The following is a 20910-nucleotide window of genomic DNA, read 5'->3' as shown; positions in this document are numbered from 1 at the left end:
AACCCTTCGATGGTGCTAAGGTTTTCGTTCAATGTAATTTCAGAGTTAAAAAAAATAAAATGTAGCTTTTAGCACTTTTACCTAAAATAATTCTTATAAACATTTTCCCAAATTTCTAAACTAAAACTGCCACTCCTTTTTTTGTCTGACTATAAGACTGAATATGGCTCCTGCAATCTCACTGGAAAAATGTTCATTTGCACCTCTCAGAAGTGTCTTTTTAACAAGTTATGAGGCCTGTGTGTAGCTAAGTATAATCTTACTCATGTATCTATCCTTTGGGATTTTCAAAGCACAAATTCAAAGCATGACAAATACTAGGATTAACTGTGTAGCTATCCAACTTGTAAGGACCTTTGTACCTACATCTCTTCCTGCACCTGTTTAATTAGTTAATACAGAAAAGTGTGACAAGACAAGGTGGCTGCTTCTGTGACTCTTTTGCTGCATGTAACAGCGCCTGTAGAGCAGCTGAAATAGTGATAAACTTGGAAAAAAACACATTGTGGTCACTATTATCCCACAGATGAAATGACAGTCAGAGGGGATTATTATGAGGTCAGTTTAAACAGGCCTGCATGCTTACAGTTAAAGGGGATACCATTATAAACTCACACAACAGCTCCAAAGCTTATGGCAGTAGATTAGTAGCCTGGGTAATCTTTGTCACATGATGTGCTTCTGCCTCTGGACTGTACTTCAGCAATTGGCTAACCCAGAGAACCTCAGAAATGAGCAGTCTGAAAGAGCAGGAACTAGCGTGTATAGTGAAACACCTATATCTGTTCAGACTCACCATAAAAAGGATGGCACAATCTGTTTTTGCTGTGAATCCCACTGTAGAAGCTGACTATTAAAGGTATCTTTGTGAAATATAAAATCACTTTTAGAATATTTTCTCTGAAAGTAAAACTGTTTTCAACCTTGTTAGAGACATGTTAGGGACATGCTGTCTCTTTGTGTGTGTGAAAGCTTTAGAAAATATTTACTGAATAATTTTTATTTATTCTCTGAAGAATAGAAAGTCTTTTGCGAATCTTCCCCGAAGGGTTTTAACTGTTGAACGGAAGTAAACTTCCAAGAACGTTTTCTTTTCTTTTCTTTTGTTTGGTTTTGTTTTGTTAGACTTTCAGATGACCTCTGGGGAGTTTTGCTGCTGAAAAATATGACCTTCAGGAAACGTTCCAGGAATAGTGAAACATTACATGGAACTATAGACTCAAACTTTTTTTTAACAATACATAAAACATGATATAATATAATCAGTTCTCAGAAAGTGGATTGTGATAGTAATGGTAGTCTTTTTCTCATTTCAAATATGCTTAATGGCATGTTTCTAAAAGCAATATTGCCAAAGCAATTCTTTTTCTTCCCATTATAATTATTGCTATACACCGATTTTATGTCGGTCTGATTGTTTAAAGTTCTCATTCCATAATTCTGTTGCAATTGCTTTTACTTTCACCTCTTTTGCAGTACGTCAGTGGAGTGTGTTCAAACGCATCATTTCCTTTCTCTCTGAGCTCTTAGCATTTCCGAGGTGTGTATGAACGCAGCATGACGCCGCCTGTGTGGTGGCTCATTACATTATCTGGCAGCCGGAGTGGCAGCGGACAGAGGAGAGGGGATCCCCGGGATTTTTTACACTGAAGCCAGCTAAACAGTCGCAACAGACAACTTAAAATTACGGGGGGAATTCAGCCAAGATCCTCCTAGACTCTGTAAGTTCGCGCAGCGCTATTTCATTAGTATGTAACGTAATTTAGGGTTTTTAATTTTCAATTAAAACATGACGACGACGGAAGTTTCTCTTTCGGTGTTAGCTCAGCTAACCTAAGTTAAGCTAGCTAGCGTAGCTTGATCTCAGCTAACGTGCAAGGTAATAGTATGTGTGTCGCTCAGCTACACATACACACACACTTACGTACTGAGTGCACCAGCTTCGAAAGTACAAAAATATTAACCAAACTTCCCAGCAAAACTTGTACATGGATGCACTGATATTAGTAAATAATGTAAGGGAGTGTGTTTATTCACCTAGGTTGAAGCTGCAGAACGCTGAGGTAAAACTGTCATTTTCTGTATGTAATTAACGCTCGATTGTTTGTGAATAAATTTAGCGACTGTCTGCCATCAGACTAGTGGCCGGGGAGATGGCGTTAGCAGGCTAACTTAGCTCCCTTAGCTAGCCTTGTAACACTAGCTGCTCACTTGAGACGAGGTCGGTTTCATTGTCTGTCGTGTATCGCTATTTGCACAGACATCGGTGCTACAAAAATCACACTTTTGCCACAATATTCAAAGGAGCAAGGGCTGCAGGGTTGAGCTTATTTCCTCTAATTTCTGAAACTGATGATAATCACAATGGGCTGTTAGCTCGTGATAGTTAGCCGCTGGTTTAGTAGCCGGACAGATGGACAGGTTGTTGTTGGCAAGCCAAGTTAACGTTAGCATGCGATAGCTTGTTGTTGTTTGGTGGGTTAGTTGAAAATGGGCAGCTTTTCTTTTGGGCAAAGTTGAGTCACTGAAGTTTATGAACATCATAACCAGTATTGCCACCGAATAAGGTTAAACCTGCTGTGCCTTTTCAAAGGCAGATGGGCATGGCTTTATGAGCCATTGATCTAAGAACTTTGTCAGATTAGCTCAACCGTGAAAAGCCTTTTTATGGAGGCGTAATGGTGGACGGTAATGCCTCCGTCGGGTTGGTGTGTCCACGACAGCTTGGTATCAAACACCCACACCAAACCGTGGTAAACTTAAACGCCTACTTTTATTCTTTTAAACCGGAATAGGAATGTTTGTGTAAGTCAGATAAAAATCATACCACTTAATGTATGACATGAAACGTCTTACAGTCAGGTTAAGGGCACACTCTCCAGTTGCTGTACCGTTCATTTCCCGTTGAAGTCAGGCGTTTAAAGGCGTGCCTGCTATTTTAATCATTTGAGGATAATTGTGAGACGCTTCTTAATCATCAAGCCTCGCAGTCACGCTACCTGGTCTTGGTGTCGGAGACTTTATGCTTAAAGGCGGCCTTATCCTCAGCAATCTGGGAACTGTGGGTCATGTTATTCCAGTGGGTAAGTTAGTTTTGTTTCACTTGACTTTGAGGTGTGTCTCCTAAGCTGCACCTTTGTTGTGCAAGTAGCCTACTTTTACTGCAAGCAAACAGTTGGCACTCTTGGCTAGTGATTTTTTTATTTTTGCGTGGGGGGGGGTCTTTTATGATGGCCAAGGCCCATGATGTAACTAGACAGGCATGACTCGAGATCCTCTCATATTCTGCCACACAGGGATTGAACCATTTTAAGATACATGTCTATTTTCCACCAACCATAAATATATTTTTGCTTTTGCCATTTTCAAGGCTCCAGGGTGCCTTGCTTGTCTTTGTCATTGTTAAGTTTATTTTGGTTAGAGTTAGCCTTGGAGTTTACTGGTGTCTGGAACTTAATCTTATTGTAGCAGTTTTTTTTTCCCCACTTGTGAATCTGTGAATTGTTTAGCATGAAAGTAAAGCATCAGAATACAGTTTTTGCCCGTGGTTATTTTTTTAATGGTTCCAAATGAAGTCTTGATTTTACTTGACCATCCTTAACGTTCTATTGTGAATTTATGGTAATCACGAAAACATTAAAAGGTATTGCAGCCTTTTTAATGATGACAATAGACAGTAAGTTACAGAAATTAAAGATATTCTTAGTCCTCATCCTTAGTCTTTGTTCTAGTGACTTTAAGCAATACATCTTCTCAGGGTTGTATGTCTGAATTCTTCCCACTTTCCATATCTGACTGAGGTGTTTAAGATTAAGTCTTTAATAATAATAATAATAATAATAATAATGGGTTGGATTTATATAGCGCTTTTCAAGGCACCCAAAGCGCTTTACAATACCACTATTCATTCACTCTCACATTCATACACTGGTGGAGGCAAGCTACAGTTGTAGCCACAGCTGCCCTGGGGCAGACTGACAGCGAGGCTGCCATATCGTGCCATCGGCCCCTCTGGCCAACACCAGTAGGCAAGATGGGTAAAGTGTCTTGCCCAAGGGCACAACGACCAGGCCAGAGAGCCCAGGGATCGAACCGGCGACCTTCATTAACTGTATATAATGATGATTATATATAAAAAAACACCCAGCACGCCCCTGCGGGCGGTTTATCCTTCAAGCTCGGGTCCTCTACCAGAGGCCTGGGAGCTTGAGGGTCCTGCGCAGTATCTTAGCTGTTCCCAGGACTGCGCTCTTCTGGACAGAGATCTCCGATGTTGTTCCCAGGATGTGCTGGAGCCACTCGCCTAGCTTGGGAGTCACTGCACCTAGTGCTCCGATTACCACGGGGACCACTGTTACCTTCACCCTCCACATCCTCTCGAGCTCTTCTCTGAGCCCTTGGTATTTCTCCAGCTTCTCGTGTTCCTTCTTCCTGATATTGCTGTCATTCGGAACCGCTACATCGATCACTACGGCCGTCTTCTTCTGTTTGTCTACCACCACCATTTTGTCCGTCTGTATCTGGAAGTCCCACAGGATCTTAGCTCGGTCATTCTCCATCACCCTTGGGGGCATCTCCCATTTTGACCTCGGGACTTCCAGGTTATACTCGGCACAGATGTTCCTGTACACTATGCCGGCCACTTGGTTATGGCGTTCCATGTATGCCTTGCCTGCTAGCATCTTGCACCCTGCTGTTATGTGCTGGATTGTCTCTGGGGCATCTTTACACAGCCTGCACCTGGGGTCTTGCCTGGTGTGATAGACCCCAGCCTCTATGGATCTTGTACTTAGAGCTTGTTCTTGTGCTGCCATGATTAGTGCCTCTGTGCTGTCTTTCAGTCCAGCTTTGTCCAGCCACTGGTAGGATTTCTGGATATCAGCCACCTCCTCTATCTGCCGATGGTACATACCGTGCAGGGCCCTGTCCTTCCATGATGGTTCCTCATCTCCCTCCTCTTTCTTGGGTTTCTGCTGCCTGAGGTATTCACTGAGCACTCAGTCAGTTGGGGCCATCTTCCCAATGTATTCTTGGATGTTTGTTGTCTCATCCTGGACTGTGGTGCTGACACTCACCAGTTCCCGGCCCCCTTCCTTCCGCTTAGCGTACAGCCTCAGGGTGCTGGACTTGGGGTGAAACCCTCCATGCATGGTAAGGAGCTTTCTTGTCTTTATGTCAGTGGCTTCTATCTCCTCCTTTGGCCAGCCTATTACCCCAGCAGGGTACCTGATCACGGGCAGGGTGTAGGTGTTGATGGCCCGGATCTTGTTCTTACCGTTCAGCTGACTCCTCAGGACTTGCCTGACCCTCTGCAGGTACTTGGTGGTTGCAGCCTTTCTAGCGGCCTCTTCATGGTTCCCATTCGCCTGCGGGATCCCCAGGTACTTGTAACTGTCCTCTGTGTCTGCAATGTTGCCTTCTGGTAGTTCAATCCCCTCAGTTCTGACTACCTTCCCTCTCTTTGTTACCATTCGACTACACTTCTCCAGTCCGAACGACATTCCAATGTCATTGCTGTATAGTCTGGTAGTGTGGGTCAGTGAATCGATGTCTCGTTCACTCTTGGCATACAGCTTGATGTCATCCATGTACAGGAGGTGGCTGACAACTGCTCCGTTCCGTAGTCGGTATCCGTAGCCAATCTTGTTAATGATCTCACTGAAGGGGTTCAGGCCTATGCAGAACAGCAGTGGGGACAGAGCATCTCCTTGGTAGATCCCGCACTTGATGGTGACTTGTGCTATGGGCTTGGAGTTGGCCTCTAGTGTTGTACGCCACATCCCCATTGAGTTCCTGATGAAGGCTCTTAGGGTCCTGTTGATCTTGTACAATTCTAAGCATTCCAGTATCCAGCTGTGGGGCATTGAGTCATAGGCCTTCTTGTAATCAATCCAGGCAGTGCACAGGTTGGTCAGTCTGGTCTTGCAGTCTCGGCTGATTGTTCTGTCTACCAGTAGCTGGTGTTTTGCGCCTCTGGTATTCTTGCCAATCCCTTTCTGTGCCCCACTCATGTATTGACCCATGTGCCTGTTCATCTTAGCCGATATGATGCCTGACAGGAGCTTCCATGTAGTACTGAGGCAGGTTATTGGTCGGTAGTTGGATGGGACCGGTTCCTCCTTGGGGATCAGGACCGTTCGACCTTCGGTTAGCCATTCCGGGTGTCTCTCGTTAACTAGCAGCTGGTTCGTTTGTGCTGCCAGACGACAACATTATTAGCGCTGTACTGTATTTTGCTTTTCTGCTGTGCTGTCTGTTTCAACATTTCCATGTTTCCTTTCATTCTGCTCCATGTGTGTGTTTAACTGTTACACAAAGATGCATTGCAGAGTGGAGGAGAGAACATGAATGCGATTTGATCAATTTGATTTCACTGGTGCTATAAATGCATAACTTTTCTCAATTCTTGAATGCCACAAAAGCAAAATAACAGATCCACACTTTAATTTGGCAGTAGATGACAGCATCCCATTCCAAAGGTGTTAGAGGTGAGGAAATTAAAGACTGAAACATGTATATCTGCATGCAGTTTAAAGTTAATAAGTTTAATCTAAATACTTTGATTTTGATGGCCCATTAATTTAGTTTCTTATTGGCTAGCACTTGTTCACTGTCTGATGCAGTCTTGTTTTTGTGGATTTTTTTTTTGTTTGTTTGTTTTTCCTTTTTTTAAACAAATGTGCTGTGTGACTTTTTCCCTCTCCTGGCATGCCTGATTAGCATGCTCTTCATGTGCTTCCTGTTTTATAAATTAAGCATTGTTTTTTGCTCTTCTGCTCAACTACACACCCAGAGTGTGGACCATTGCTGTCTCTCCCTTCACCTTGCAAGAGAACGTGAGTGCAGCTGAGGTCAGAGGCAGGTACTAGTTTGCATGTCGTAAATGTCTACGTAGTGAGAGAGGCAAAGGTGTGGCTTTACATCTGAGGTAATTCAAGGCATGAAATGTCTCAGATGAGAGCTGCTTTTTTTTAAATTTTTTTAATTTTTTTTAATTTATTTATTATAAATGAAAACACAAAACAAAAAATTCTATATGAAAGAATATATGATTTGATGAACACAGATTCTTTTGTTTTTTAAATGGGCTTAGTCAATAGCTTTAGAGGATTGTTAATAGTATCTCAATCACCCAGTGTAACAGTTTATCGCAGCTGTCAGTCAGGTTTAGTTTGAGGCCAGACATTTTGAGACGGCTAACAGGAAGTGCTGGTGAGACTATCAAGTCTCAGTAGAATCAGTCGCCTATCTGCTGTCAAGCATTGTGTGAATGAAAGATCAGGACGTATTGTTTTATGTTTTTTGTCTCAGTGATGTCATCAGAGGTAATCTACTCACAAGTGAGTTAAAGATGTCAAATAGTGAAAATTCACGTCCTGTGGTGTAGGAGTAGTTCCCTTTGCCATCTTGCTTTCAATTCTTGACAGTCTTGCATCCTTTGCTTGCTTGCCACAATAAGATTAATTTTGCATTGTTTTTCTAAAGTGTTTTTTTTTTTTCTCCATAAATCTGAATATTTTTAAGCTCTTCTAAGAAATTGTCTTTCTGGTAGTTGTGCTAGATGTTGGAGAACAGGCATCAACATATCAGCCAGGGGTTCCCACCCAAAGGCCTTAAGGAATTCTTTGGCCTCTGTAGAGGAATCCTGCACTGTTTGAACTGAACGATTTCTTGTTTACCGCGTTGGACTCCATCATGCATATGTTCTTGCAATGAGATCACTCAAACAGTTTAAAGTACAGTTTGTTGACTGATAAGTTTGGCACTGTGTTTAATGAAACTAACCCATTTGACTTTTTAATTCCACTTTAAACTTTATACTACACGATGAAGAAAGAACCTTGAGATGAGTGAGAAACTAAAATGTAACATTTCAGTTTCCATAATAGGGTTTGATATGTATTGTGGCTTTCAGTATATTCCTATCTCTACTTAACATCTCTAAAAATAACTATTTACTGCATGGCCATGTGGTATTGAGTGAGAGCGTCCAGTTTTGCTCCTCTTCAGTGTTGCTGTGTGCTTCAACCACATTTCCTTATTTTGAATTCATGCAACACTTACAGTAATATGCGTTTAATGGGGGGGGGGGGTTCCCAGACACTGGATGCTGCCTACATGTAGCACATGCATGCTGTCTGACTGGCCACATCCACAACTAAACACCCTAAGTTAATTTAAGGTTAGGTAATACTTATTTTTTCTTCTGCAACCAATCATATTCTCAAGACTTTAAGATGGATTTGGTATTTTTACTTAGAGTATCTAGTAACATTTCAACATTGCTAATGGAAATAATACTTCTCTTTGATTGCCTACATGAACACTATGTTGCCTAAAATGGGTACCGCTTCCATTATAAGGAAGGCAGTTTATGAAATACACTTTCTTTTTCTTCTCAGGCTGGCTCTTACAGCTGGTTCTATTATGGGGACAGGGTTAAAGTGACAGTTCTCAAACTCTCAGTGCATCAAGTAGACCAGCCGGCAACTTGGATACATGTTGTATCAAGGCATGAGTCCAAGAGGGGACAAACGGTTCTGGCTGCCTTCCTGCCACATGGCTGAATTGTGAATTCTATGTACATGTCATTTCATTAGTGCACTATCTGCCTGGCATCAAAGTAATCAAACCAAAGGTTAATAACATTGGCTGTGGAAGTTTGAACAGCGTGGCCACTTACCCAAATTATGATTTGCAGAGTCAGGTTTCTCTAGTAGATATGGATCAGGTTTGTAAAGTCCCATCTGTGGATAGGGTTTGTAAAGGGAACAGGATGAAGAACCAGATGGAATTTACAGTGTAACACCAGGTAAATGATTGTAAAAGTGGTTCTCAAATGTTTGAATTTGTGTCAGAGTACTGTGTGATGGTCCACACATTGTCTTATCCCGCATCACATTACATAAAAATTAAGTTATCTTCCCAGAAGCTCAGTGTCATTCCTACTTCATTCTTTTACATCCTTATCACACTCTTTGAACATTCAGGCTGCATAAAATTGATGTGACGCAACAGAAACATATGCTACTAACATCGGTTAAATGTCATGTTATTTGCAGATAATCCTATATCAGTCCATAAAGGCCAGTATAGGTATGTGTTTTGGGAGAAATATTCCTGGATCCCTACCTAATGCTGCCAGCTAACATCAGAAGGCTTTCTTTTTTCTTTTTTTTTTCTTTCTTTTTTTTTTTTAAACCATGTGCTTAAACATACTGTCAAGTCATACTTTGCTCCTAGCACCTCTGAAAGTGCTTCACTCAGCTAATAAGGCAGGCAAGACATGAGAGATGCATGAAAGAAGATCTTAACCAAAAAGTGTCTATTCCAACTATGTATACTGCTTTGGACATGCTTACTGGTCAATGAATGAAAGGGAAAAATAATCAACTTAGTCTACTAATCTAAAAGTGAGAAGACATTGTCAAAATTGAACACAGTCAAACAGGAGATTAACCCTTGTACCCTGCAAGTCGTATCTGTGTATTCAAAAACCATTTGAAACTGTTAATCACATGCTTTAACATCTTTGTCACGCTTTTTTTTTTTTTTTGGTGTCACATAAAGGAGTGGCACCAGAGTGAAATTTTAGTATGGAGGTCTTTCACAGAAGTCAGGTGTTTGATACTTCGGGATAACACTTTTGGTGGAGTATGGCTTAAAATGGCACACTTTAGTTATGAGTATTTGTATGTAGGTTAAAAATAAATGATTATATAAAGGGTAATGATAGGTTTACCTTATGTTTAAAAGGGCAGTTACCCATATTACTTGCACTTATGTGAGCTGTTTTAAATGCAAAATGTATGCAGTATATCCTAACTGCAACATGATATTGCACAGCTACATGTGAAAGCCCACGCCTCCTGTCATTTAGTACTTTAATGATATTCCTCCCACCTGTAAACAGACTTGTCATAGCACAAGTAAAGAAGAATCTGACCAAATATGTGGGGCCAACTAAAGAGTGACGAGATACTGGGTGTGGTTTAAAAAGTCAAACAGACATGCTTAACGCCACACCTATTGTGGATTCTGGGTGTGTTGATGCTGTAATTTTGAAAGGGTCAACTCGGGAAAGATTTTGAATTTGAATCCCTCTTCCACACACTGTAAGCAGGGTCAAAGACGTATGCTAACCGAATGATATCGGTGGGGGGGCAAAAACATATTTTGCAGAATGACAACTAGTTAGTGACCATTGACCATTACAGAGCTACACATAAACTGACTGAATGTCTTGAAAGCTGTTTTCAAAAATGCTCTGTAATTCTGAACATTTCCTGATTACCAAAGAAGTGCATAGGTGAACACAAATGTCTTATGCAGCCGGACTGGACATTGTACGAGATGGCAAATTAAAGACAGTTTAAAGTCCAACTACACCAATTCATGGTGATGTGAGAATAATCACATCACCATAATAATGGGCTGGTTGAATTCACAACTAGCAAGTGGTCACCCTTTGCCCTTGCACCACCCTCATCTATTTCCAGTATTGAGGACTAGTGTAAAGTGGACAATCTGTTGTTGTGTGCTACTTTGAGACTTCATTGTCATGGAGTGATTCTTCGAAACGAAATTGGGAGTTCATGTGTGAATGTGGTTTATATCCTTTTTTTTTTTTTTTCTTCAATTAAAACTTCACCATCAATTAGATGCTGGATGATGTAGGGCTGTTTGATATAAGGAGGGTCCTGCGCAGTATCTTAGCTGTTCCCAGTGCTGCGCTCTTCTGGATATATATGAGAGAGAGATCGGATGACAATATAGAAACGTCTATCGTTTCATTTTACGCTATCGTTTGTTTCGTGGTGTCGTAAAATAAACTGTTTATGGCAATATTTTTTTCATTGTTTTGATGGTCTTTCTCTTATATCTAATAAGAGAAACCACACTACAGGCGGACAAGCGCCTGTTTTTATGTGTTGTCGTTTGCAACAACGATGGTAAAACCATCGCGTGTCCGCTTGTTTATTTCCTACATAAACCTTTCACAAATAAGCTCAAGATCCTGTTGAGACTTTTCAAAATAAACGGAGTCACGTGAAAGAGTATGCAGAGTATTTACGGATGAGAAGCAAAAAAGGCCTGTCAGGTGCTTAAAAAATAAACCTTAGACTCAAACATTAGAACAGGCTTTTCCCTGCAGCACGCCGTGTAATAAATACTCACAAAGAAAACAGCGGCTGTTACAACTTATGTCTAAAAATGTATCGTTTCATGCATCGGTTAAAACACTTGACTCCAGGTACACTACGGCCAGCTGGAAACGTCGAGCTGCCCAAGATTCACAGAATTTACAGAAAATGTTAAATTTTTGTGATTTATATCGTTATCGGGACGATAATGTCTTATATCGGGATATGAGATTTTGGTCATATCGCACAGCCCTAGGGTGATGGTTGTTCTTCCAAAGGTAGAAAATCCTTGTTGTACTGGTTTAGTTTTAGATTTCTGTGTACTAAACAAGTTACTCTGGAATATCAGGAAAAAGAGACAGGATATGGGTGCCATATTCTTGTTTTTGAACTTCTCCTTTTATTTATATCATTCAATCAACAAGGCTAACAAGTTCTGGCATATCAGCTATCATATCCATTCATATAGCATTTTCATTTCCATTAATTACTCTTTCATTCCAAAGACTAATAAACAATAGTTTTCCTCCATGCATGACATATGAATGAGAAGGTTAGTGTGGTGATTGTGTTTTGTGTAAGACTTCAGTTTTTCTTTTTCGATGCTGCTCTAGTCATTCACATAACCAAATCTGTAACTGCCGTGCACTATGCCTGTGCAAATCTTTGCTTCAGATGAGTTTTCTTTCATGTCTGAAGTGCAGCCTGAATGTGCCTACTGACATTTTGATTTCTCAGCTATACTTCAAAATGTTTTATTTTCTGTGGTTTCCTGTTGTTTGAACCCCACCTAATCAAGATCTTATGAAACCTGATGATTTGCTTTTCTAACTCAGAAGTATAGCTACTCAAAAACCCAAATGTAATTTACCTGGTTGTTCTTCAACATTGTGCACAGATGTTGCACTCACGTTGTGGATTTTGGGACACTGTATTTTTTATTTATTTTTTTGAGCACCCTTTAAGCTCTTTCCCCCCTGTACTCTGGGCACTTCCTGCTACCATTCATTTCTGAGAAATGTAATCTGATAGCAGTCTGCGTGTGTCCTGGCCCTCCTTCTGTATGTGGGTATGTGCTTCTGGTTTTACAGGATTATGGAGTAACCATTTGGAAGCAATTTGGCTGAAATTGGAGATTATCCCTGTCTAGGAGTTTTGAAAACATTTAGTGATTCCTTTTTATTATAGAAAGTAAACATTAATGGTTGAAAATGTATCCAGTAATTTTGTGATTAGGAGTTTGAGAAGACTGCTTAAGCATTAACTGAGATGTTAGTGTTTCTTAGACTTTCATGATTTCGACGTTGTTGTTGCTTGAGGCTCTGTTAATTTTCTGTTAACTGTGTGAAATGATTGCTCGTTATTTATTTTTATTTAATTGCACATTCTGTCTGTGTTTTCTTATCAAAATCCAGATGAGATGTGGGCAGTGAGAATATGTGCACTTATTTCTTAGCGGTCTTGATGAGAATACATGAAAAAGTGTGTCTTCCTCATACAAACAGCCATTCTGTGTCTGTGTGTGAGAGAGATCATGTACAGAAGTCTGTTTTCCTTTACCTGGACTTACCGTTGTTGTCCTTGTCGTCATGTTGCTGAGGGAGAATCCAGGTGGAGACACACAGGGCTCTGTGTGGCTCTGGTTCTCACTTGCGCGCGCGCGCACACACACACACACACACACACACACACACACACACACACACACACACACACACACACACACACACACACACACTCTCACTCAGAAGCAGTCTGGCAGATTCAGGGTTAAAGGCTTCCATTTTGTTAGGTAACACCCTAATGGTCTGATCTGTCAGTGGCGTTAAAATGGCAGGGGCTTAACCCTTGGCGTGCAGGACACAACCAGTAGGGGCATACACACACTTACGGGCTGGCGAGCCTATAACAGAAGAACTGAGGAGAGTGTGTGTGTGAGTGAGAAAGGGAAGGGTAGAGGGAAGGACGAAGAGTGTACGTGTGTGTGAGAGAGAGAGAAGACAAGGAAGAGTATTTTTCACTTGGGTACAGTGAGATTATGGCTCAGCTAACCACACGCGGTCTGCACCCTTCTCCCTCCCCCAACCATGGCACCACCTCAGCTGGGTCCCTGCCCCCACTCCTAGCCTGGTGCACAGATTAGCATAGGTAGCCTCATCTGTTGTTGTTGTTGTTGTTGTTGTTGTTGTTGTTATTATTCCAAAGATTATGTAGATCCTAAAGGAAAAGGGAGGTGCCATTTTTGAAAATATGTTTACTTCGTTAATTTTTTTTTTTAAAATAAAGTTTTTATGATGGCATTTAGTAAGTAATTGCTTTAATTTAAGATCATCACTTGGTCATATCTCACAGTATGGTAACTGGCAGTTTAAGTTTAATATTACAAAGGCCAGGGCTCATTAGCTACATATGAAACAGTTACTGATTGGCTTTTATTGCACAGTAATAATCTATAGTCGTATTGCTTTTATTGGAGAGTATAATTGTTGTTTCCCCTTGTACTGAACCCTAAGGACACAATTGAAAAGCCCCAGTTTTTTTAAATGGCTGTTAATGTTGCTTGGCTGAGTCCATTCCCAGTGGGAGAGATCATTACAGTGCTGGAGATGAGAGGCTAGCATGCTACCTGAGGGCATGAGTCTTTGCCATTGATCTGTCCCTGTGAACTGCTGGGCAAAATAGAAGCTCCGACTGAGAATAAAACGTGATGTGTCAGTCCAGGTCACAAGATTTCCATTGCTTTTACGCAACTGTATTTTATCCCTCCGCACTACATGCCCAGATAGCAGGTTTGTTAGCCTACACGGCACTTGTGCAGAATTGTGCATGTATTAAATGTATTTATTTACTCAAGCCCTTTTGGTGGCATTTGAGAAGCAAACGCTTTGGCACAAAGATTTTAATTTGTTTTATAATTCAAATTGTGTGAGAATCAGAGATATCCGGTCTCACTCACTTGCGTTGTTTTTGTTTCAGTCCAAAATCTACTTTGCCCTCAGGCCTTATTATTCTGGGGGAAATGAGAGAGACATGCATCCACTCATCCTCTACAGTCTCCTGAGAAAAACAGACACAGATAACTAATCACTAGCTGGTGCTCATCTAACCTCTTCCTCATCTTCTTGTCATTTCGGGGTTTTTTTGTTGGTTGTGCCCTTTTAATATAAAAGAGATGAATCCTCATGATGTTGTTTACACCAGCATGAATGCATTAATTGTAAAGTGCTGGGTCAATATCCATATTAAATGAGTAGTTAAGTAATTGTCCATTGTATTTAGCCTGTAATTTCTTAAAAATGTGGTGTTGGTTTTGTTTTGTTTTTTTTGGGGGGGGGGTTGTTTTGTTTTTTTAGATCTTAATGTTTGAAATATGAAATGGACCCCCTGTGGTCTAGCCATGCCCACATATGTGTTACTTTGTAGTAGAGCAGGGCGATATGGCCAAAAATATTTATCACGATATATATTTGAAAATTTGCGATAACGATATAACCGACGATATAATTGATGCGAGACAAAATACAACTCCACAACATTACTAGCGCAAAAAGACAACCTTCCATTTATTTTCACTTAAACAAGAAGCTGGTTTTTATGTACATTAAAGCTTTATAAAAATGTAACAGTGCAAATGCAAATTCCTTGCTGAAAGTTTAACCAAAAGGCATTTCCAGTAGAAATGGGCTGACATATCCTGAGCATAACCATATATAATATCCACTGAAGTTAAAAATAGGTGCTTTGCAACATTAAACTGCAGTGTGCAGTACGCATTTTTCGGACCGTAAGGTGCACGGGATTATAAGGCACATTAAGCGAAACAAAGCAGTCAGATAAATCAAACTTTATTAAACTCATTCTTCTTGCTTCCTCCACTTCTGTACCATTGATTCATTAATGTTGAATTCTCTGGCAGCGGCTCTATTCCCATGTTGTTGCAGTATATTAATGACTAACCTCGTATTGTGGATGGATTATCTCAGTTGTTCTCCTGACTGAAGTTTGGTCCGTTTACAGCATCCTGCCATGCGATTGCATTTGTCTCTAACCATGAAGAACCTTCACGTTAACTTTTATAAGTGGAAAAGTGTTAGTGTTCGTCCTCCAGCTTCACTGTTTATGTTATGCTAACATAGCTGTGTCGCTAGCGATCACGTAGCACATCATTATATACTAGCTAGCCCAACTTCAGTAACCCTACAAACGTCACTGCTGTTTAGTTTCCTGTCTTCATTTATGTTGGAAGTGATAGCAGAGCTGTACGTTTGATTTTTTTCAGAAATCTCTCAGTCAGAACAGCAATATCATGCTTAGGTAACTAGCGAAACTAGCGAGCTAACTTCCGCTAGCTTCCTGCTAACTTCTAACTCCGTTAAATGTAATAACTTTTGTTTTCATGGATGCCTGGAAGTTAAACTTTATAGTTACACCTGGTAAAGCAGCAATGCTGATGATGAAAGAATTTAGACAGTTTTTAACTCTAAGTGACGCTGCAGTGTTGTTTGACCTGAAGCATACGGAGTTTAGGACCCAGATTACTCCCAGATTTAAGAGCATCTTAGTCCGACAAATATGACAATAACAACGGCCGCTTGCATGTTCTGCAAAAAAAATGTGCTTTGTCGTGTATCTGACGGACAAACACCAAACCAGTTCCACATCACGGAAGTTGCACCATTTTTACAAACCAATTCTGGTTCATCTGTTTCACTCAACAATCGGCCATGTGCGTTTGAAAACAAAGGCACTGCGCATGCGCGTTTTACTCCCATTCTATCGCGATATTTCATTTTCCTATCGTTGCCTAACATTATACCGGTATTACCGTGAACGGTATAATATGGCCCAGCCCTACTTTGTAGTTGGCAGTTAGGTCTAACTGGCAACCAACCATGGTGAATGTCTGAATATCAAGACTTGTAGGCTACAAGTAAATGGGTGTTGTACATCCTTTATTTATGGTCTGTGGCTAAGACATGTGGATAGTGCATTCTTAACAAAGTGCACTGTTTTTAATCTTGTTGGGTGAATGTGTTCTTCTTTGGCAGCAAATATTTTACTAACCTAAGAGCATAATTGGTTGCCATTTAAAATTTCTGCAATCGGAGCTCAGACGAAGACTTTGCAATACCGTTTTGGCAGATAATACTGGTTTAAAGTTTTACGTCATATATAGGTGTCATATGACAATATCAGTAATAGAATGCACAAGAATGAAACAAGTCCAGGTATGTCCGAGAGTGAGAGCCCCTTCTTACATTCTGAATATGATTTAATGAAATCATAATAATTTGTTTCTAAAAATGCTTTGCTAAATATGCAAAATAATTTCTGCTAAAAGTGGGAATGACAAACTATATATAGTAACAGTGGTCGGCATACTTGCAGCATTTTGATCAATCATTTTGGACATGGATGCAGAACTGTGTGAATGTGAGAGTGAATGAATAGTGGTATTGTAAAGCGCTTTGAGGGGTCCCGAAAAGCGCTATATAAATGCAATTTATTATTATTATTATTATTAACTGATAGTCTTGGTTATGCAGTCCCAGGTAATGGGACTTGTGGTACTGGTTTCCTTCAGCCATCTCCCAATGGTTTTGCTGACTGGCAAGTCAGACCTGTTTGTAGGACTGTATTGTTAGTTTCAGTTGATTTTACGTAAGTGATACATGGAGCTGTGGGAACATGAAATGTGCACTAAGTGCTAATGGTTAATTGATCAAAGATTTTTTTTTTTTTTGGGGGGGGCAGTTAATTGCAATTGCTCATTCCACACACTAATATCCAGCATAATCCGACTCTTCAGATAGTCTGTCATATTGTGTTATAAGTGAAGCTCTTGGATGCATCTTATTACAATCCTAATTTGATTTATTAGTGTTTATTTTCTGCCTTTCAGCCCTTTTGACTGTCACTGGTATAGATGGACTTTTTCCAGGCCTCGGTGGTAGTGAAGAGGTGATGCAGCTCAGATCCTACCTGCTCAGTAACACCTGGTATTTGCTTGATGCTCCTCTGAATCATATGCTATAGAAATGGTTGTGGATAGTGCAGGTGAAGTGTGTTGCTTAAGACTAAGCATGAATAATGGGGTTTGATACAACAGTGAATATAAATTACTACCAGTTAGCCTCAAGTGTATACACATCACATGTGCATGTAGAACCATTGTTTTTGCCCCCCCCCCCCCCCCCCCCCCCGTGTTGCTTAGCAGCAGTACATCATTACATTAAGTATTCGATTCATGATGCTGTCCATGTCTTCTGGGACAAAGGTAGCCATGTGTCTCTAGTTGGGGAAACAAGGAGACACATCCATCTTAGTGATGTTGAGATGTGACTGCACTGTCCCAAAGGAATATAGTCATTTTCTATGTTACATGGTTCACCACCACTGTTAAAGTGCGAGCAAGGTGCGACTACCATTTTCACATCCTTACTGCTTAAACTGTGATTTCTGAAGCAGTGTGTGTGGTATGTATACACCCACACGCAAGCTGTCATCTCTGGCAGATAAATGGCCTTTGTGTCCTGTGGTGGTACGGCAGGGCACATCTGTCTTTGCTGCGTACCAGAGGAGAGTGCAGACGTATGCAAACAAACCTGAATTTTTAACTGCACTGTATGTATTTTTATTTTGTTTTTAATATTTTTTTTTGGCGTACTTTTTGCCAACATCTCAGCTCAACGTCTTGCAAAGAGTCAGGGATGCCTTTGTCTTAAAATTAAATTTGAGCCAAATTTACAGAGATGAATTGTTGGAACAAACTGCAGTCTTGGGGAAAAGTGTTTTGTAGAAATTGCTGAAAAGCAGTTTCATATTTCCACCTCACAGTGCAGTTCTTTAAGTGTTATGTTTTACAGCTGGAATATTCATAAAGAGATGTTTGTCTACATTATAGTGTCTTTTGTGGAATTCCTCTTTGTTACTTTATTTTTCCTTTTGTCCTAACAATGTAGCATGTAGTAGGGAAAAAATATATAAAATATTATTAGTGAATTACAAGCAATGGCATGGTTAGGAAGAATATCTATGCAATATAATGTGATATTACTTAAGTAATACAGATAACAGTTCAAAAACTCACAAGAAAAAAAACAAACCCTAAACCTCCATATCTAGGGTGAGTGGCTCTGGTAGGCAGCATGCGGCATTTTGCTCCTGTAGCTTGGGTCTATTTGCCTCATTAGAGTGATGTGTCAGGTCGCAGAGATTTAACTAAAAAAAAAAAGATCAGTCATGCAAGTGAAGTTGTGTCGAAGTAATGCCCCAGATAAATAAAATAAGGCGCTACTGTGTTACAAATAATGTACATTGGGGGAATGTGATATACTGTCGTAATTATATCACAAGTATTTCAAGAAAATGTGTTTACATTTTACATTTCTGATGATATCGGGTGGGCATTGATGCTTGCAGGCACCATGAAGTGCATTTTCCATCCTTGCGCTGCTGTCATTGATAAATCACTTGTTAATTTGAAGTGTGAATCTACTGGAAGGTCCCAGCAGCAGCAGCCATTACTCACCTCTGATCGACTGATTTTCCATTACAGTTGAGTACCACTCAATTTGCGTGGTCTTCGTTAAAGCAGCGTGGTCGCGTGTTCTTTGACGTAACTGGTATGCGACACAAATGCTACAAAGGTGGACATCGAAGCGATAATATACCCACAGCTCAGTCTGCGGCTTTTTGTCATACTCTGAGACCACAGCATTGTTTTTTGTAGCCATTTCCCTTGTTGCTGGGTTTCAAAAATGTCAGTTTTGATTTTCGTGACGCCACTGTATCAGTCAGTCGGTGGCATGGAGGACGTCACATTTTAGTACCTGCTGAGATCGCTTTGGAACCCCAGTCAAGCAGGTACTATTTTAGTACCAGGTACCATGACCCACTTGAAAACCGTGGCGAGTCGATCAGAGTAGATACTAATGGAAAAGGGGTCATAGAGTGCAATAGTAGTGACCCAAAGTAGTGTATTCCCTCTAAATTTTAAGGAAAAGCACAAAATAACTGTTGAACACTTTAGTTTAACAGTAAAGTAAAGCTCCATTATATTCTCACTTAAACTGAAAAGTATTTTCTGACTGGGATTTTGTATCTTGGATCAAGTGTTTTAGTCATTTGCGTAAATTGCTGCTTTTCCACCACATAACCATGTCGGTAATTTCCATTCACCGTTAGCTCTTCCTGTTATATGGAGTGTAGCTAGTGAGTGCTCCAGCAACGTGTGGTAGAGTTGTTTGTTTACATTTGGGTTGAACATTGCCAGCTGCCAACATCTCCTCTTTTCTAGCCCATTTGTATTTGATGGCAAAACAAATTTGCTGTTTTCACCTTTAGCAGGAGCAGTTTTCTTGCGTATTTCGCAAAGGTTGTTGAAGTCGTCCTTTACTGAAGTTGTTAATTGTTTTAGGAGGCTGACACTCAGCCATTGCTCTTGTGGCTCCCTTAGACATGCCCAGGCTTGTCTTGTCATTGTGTGCGCTAGGGAGTGGAGGAAAATATTTAGTATACACATCCAGAAATGCATACACTATATATTGTACATATATTTATTAGTTTCAGGTTGGCCATTCTTGTATTTTACTCGTTTGTGTTGTTGTGTTTGCACATCTCTGTTGCTTGTGGGGCTCGCACACAAGAATTTCACTCGCATGTGCTGTGCCAGTGTGCCTGCACATGTGATGTGACAATAAAAGTGATTTGATTTGATTTGAGTGCATGGCGAGTGCATGCTATACCAGTGATATTGCGATATGACCTTTTTTGTGTTTTTAAAATTAAAAAAAAAAAAATTACACTGGCATTGTCACAGATGATATGTGGCACAGTCCTACTGTACATAGCGATTCAGTTGTAACTGTGGTTTTGTTATTAAATGGTCCAATATGGGTAGAGGACAACAACCAAATTCTTTCAGCAGATAAGACAACCATTAAATGATAAGATTCTCATTTATTGGTCAAATATCAGCTAAGCAATCAGATATTATATTATAAGTTTATAGGTTTTTCCTGTCATTGGAATATCAGTGTTTATCAACAAACATATCACAGTGCACATCTCATAAGCTGGGAACAAGTTAATATTTGAGTTTACATGGAGACACAAGACTTTGTTACAATACAAATTATGACATTTTGCTGACATGTGTGATTAACAAATAAGATGCCCTGTGGTTAAATATAAATGCACCCAGTTAACTTTTATGCTGAGTGTTAGTATAATGTATAGTAATTTAATAAACAAATGTGATTCAATAAATGTGTGAGAATTAATTTGGGGTGTGATCATCCTGTGAGTGAGCCAGCATGGTTAAAGAACCCAAAGAACTGGACAGCCTAACTGTTTATACCTTAAAAATGTAGAACTAGTATAAATAGTTCTGAACGTTAAAAGGGATTGAGTACCAGTTCTAAAATAACCACAGATCCCATTAGCCCTAGTTTGATAAGAGAGCATTTAGATCCAGACTAAACAATGGAATGTAGGTGACGTATGCTCTGATTGTGTAACATACAGTGACAGCGGATGACCATGGGTGTTCACTGGGACAAATCAAAAGATATTTAATTTTAAGTACTGCTTTTTCAGTAGTTGTTGGAATAATATCATTTTGCAATGACAGGTCAATTTTTTTCCTCCTTCTCTGTTGGCTTAAGACATTAAGGTACTAAATTTTAACTATTTAGTTTTTTTCTTCTTAACTGACACATAAGTGAACCATGTTTGCTCATTAGCTCATCATCAGCTGATGAGC

The 20910-nt window shown here is 40.1% G+C and overlaps 1 protein-coding gene across 4 annotated transcripts in view; it reads left to right on the top strand.

Moving 5' to 3' along the window:
- The first annotated feature begins 1526 nt into the window (after nt 1-1526).
- Nucleotides 1527-20910, top strand: part of gatad2ab (GATA zinc finger domain containing 2Ab) — a 33348-nt gene continuing 13964 nt past the window's right edge. The window contains exon 1 of one of the 4 annotated variants that reach the window (XM_086282922.1): nt 1527-1721. Coding sequence is in view for 1 of the 4 variants with exons in the window: in XM_086282921.1 (XP_086139047.1) it covers nt 17109-17143 (35 nt within the window). In the remaining 3 variants the exon portion in view is untranslated. Of the gene's footprint in view, nt 1722-1765; nt 1880-1937; nt 2064-17057; nt 17144-20910 lie in introns of those variants that run through there. The other 3 variants (XM_086282925.1, XM_086282923.1, XM_086282921.1) reach the window with 3 other exon arrangements.

The sequence above is a fragment of the Aulonocara sp. 'chitande type north' Nkhata Bay genome, linkage group LG23 (genome assembly GCF_057382095.1).
Source record: "Aulonocara sp. 'chitande type north' Nkhata Bay isolate Kocher_YH1m ecotype deep benthic linkage group LG23, A_spYH_male_GT1.1, whole genome shotgun sequence".
Taxonomy (NCBI): domain Eukaryota; kingdom Metazoa; phylum Chordata; class Actinopteri; order Cichliformes; family Cichlidae; genus Aulonocara; species Aulonocara sp. 'chitande type north' Nkhata Bay.
The sequence above is the reverse complement of the archived record's forward strand: the minus strand, read 5'-3'. Positions and strand labels throughout refer to the sequence as shown.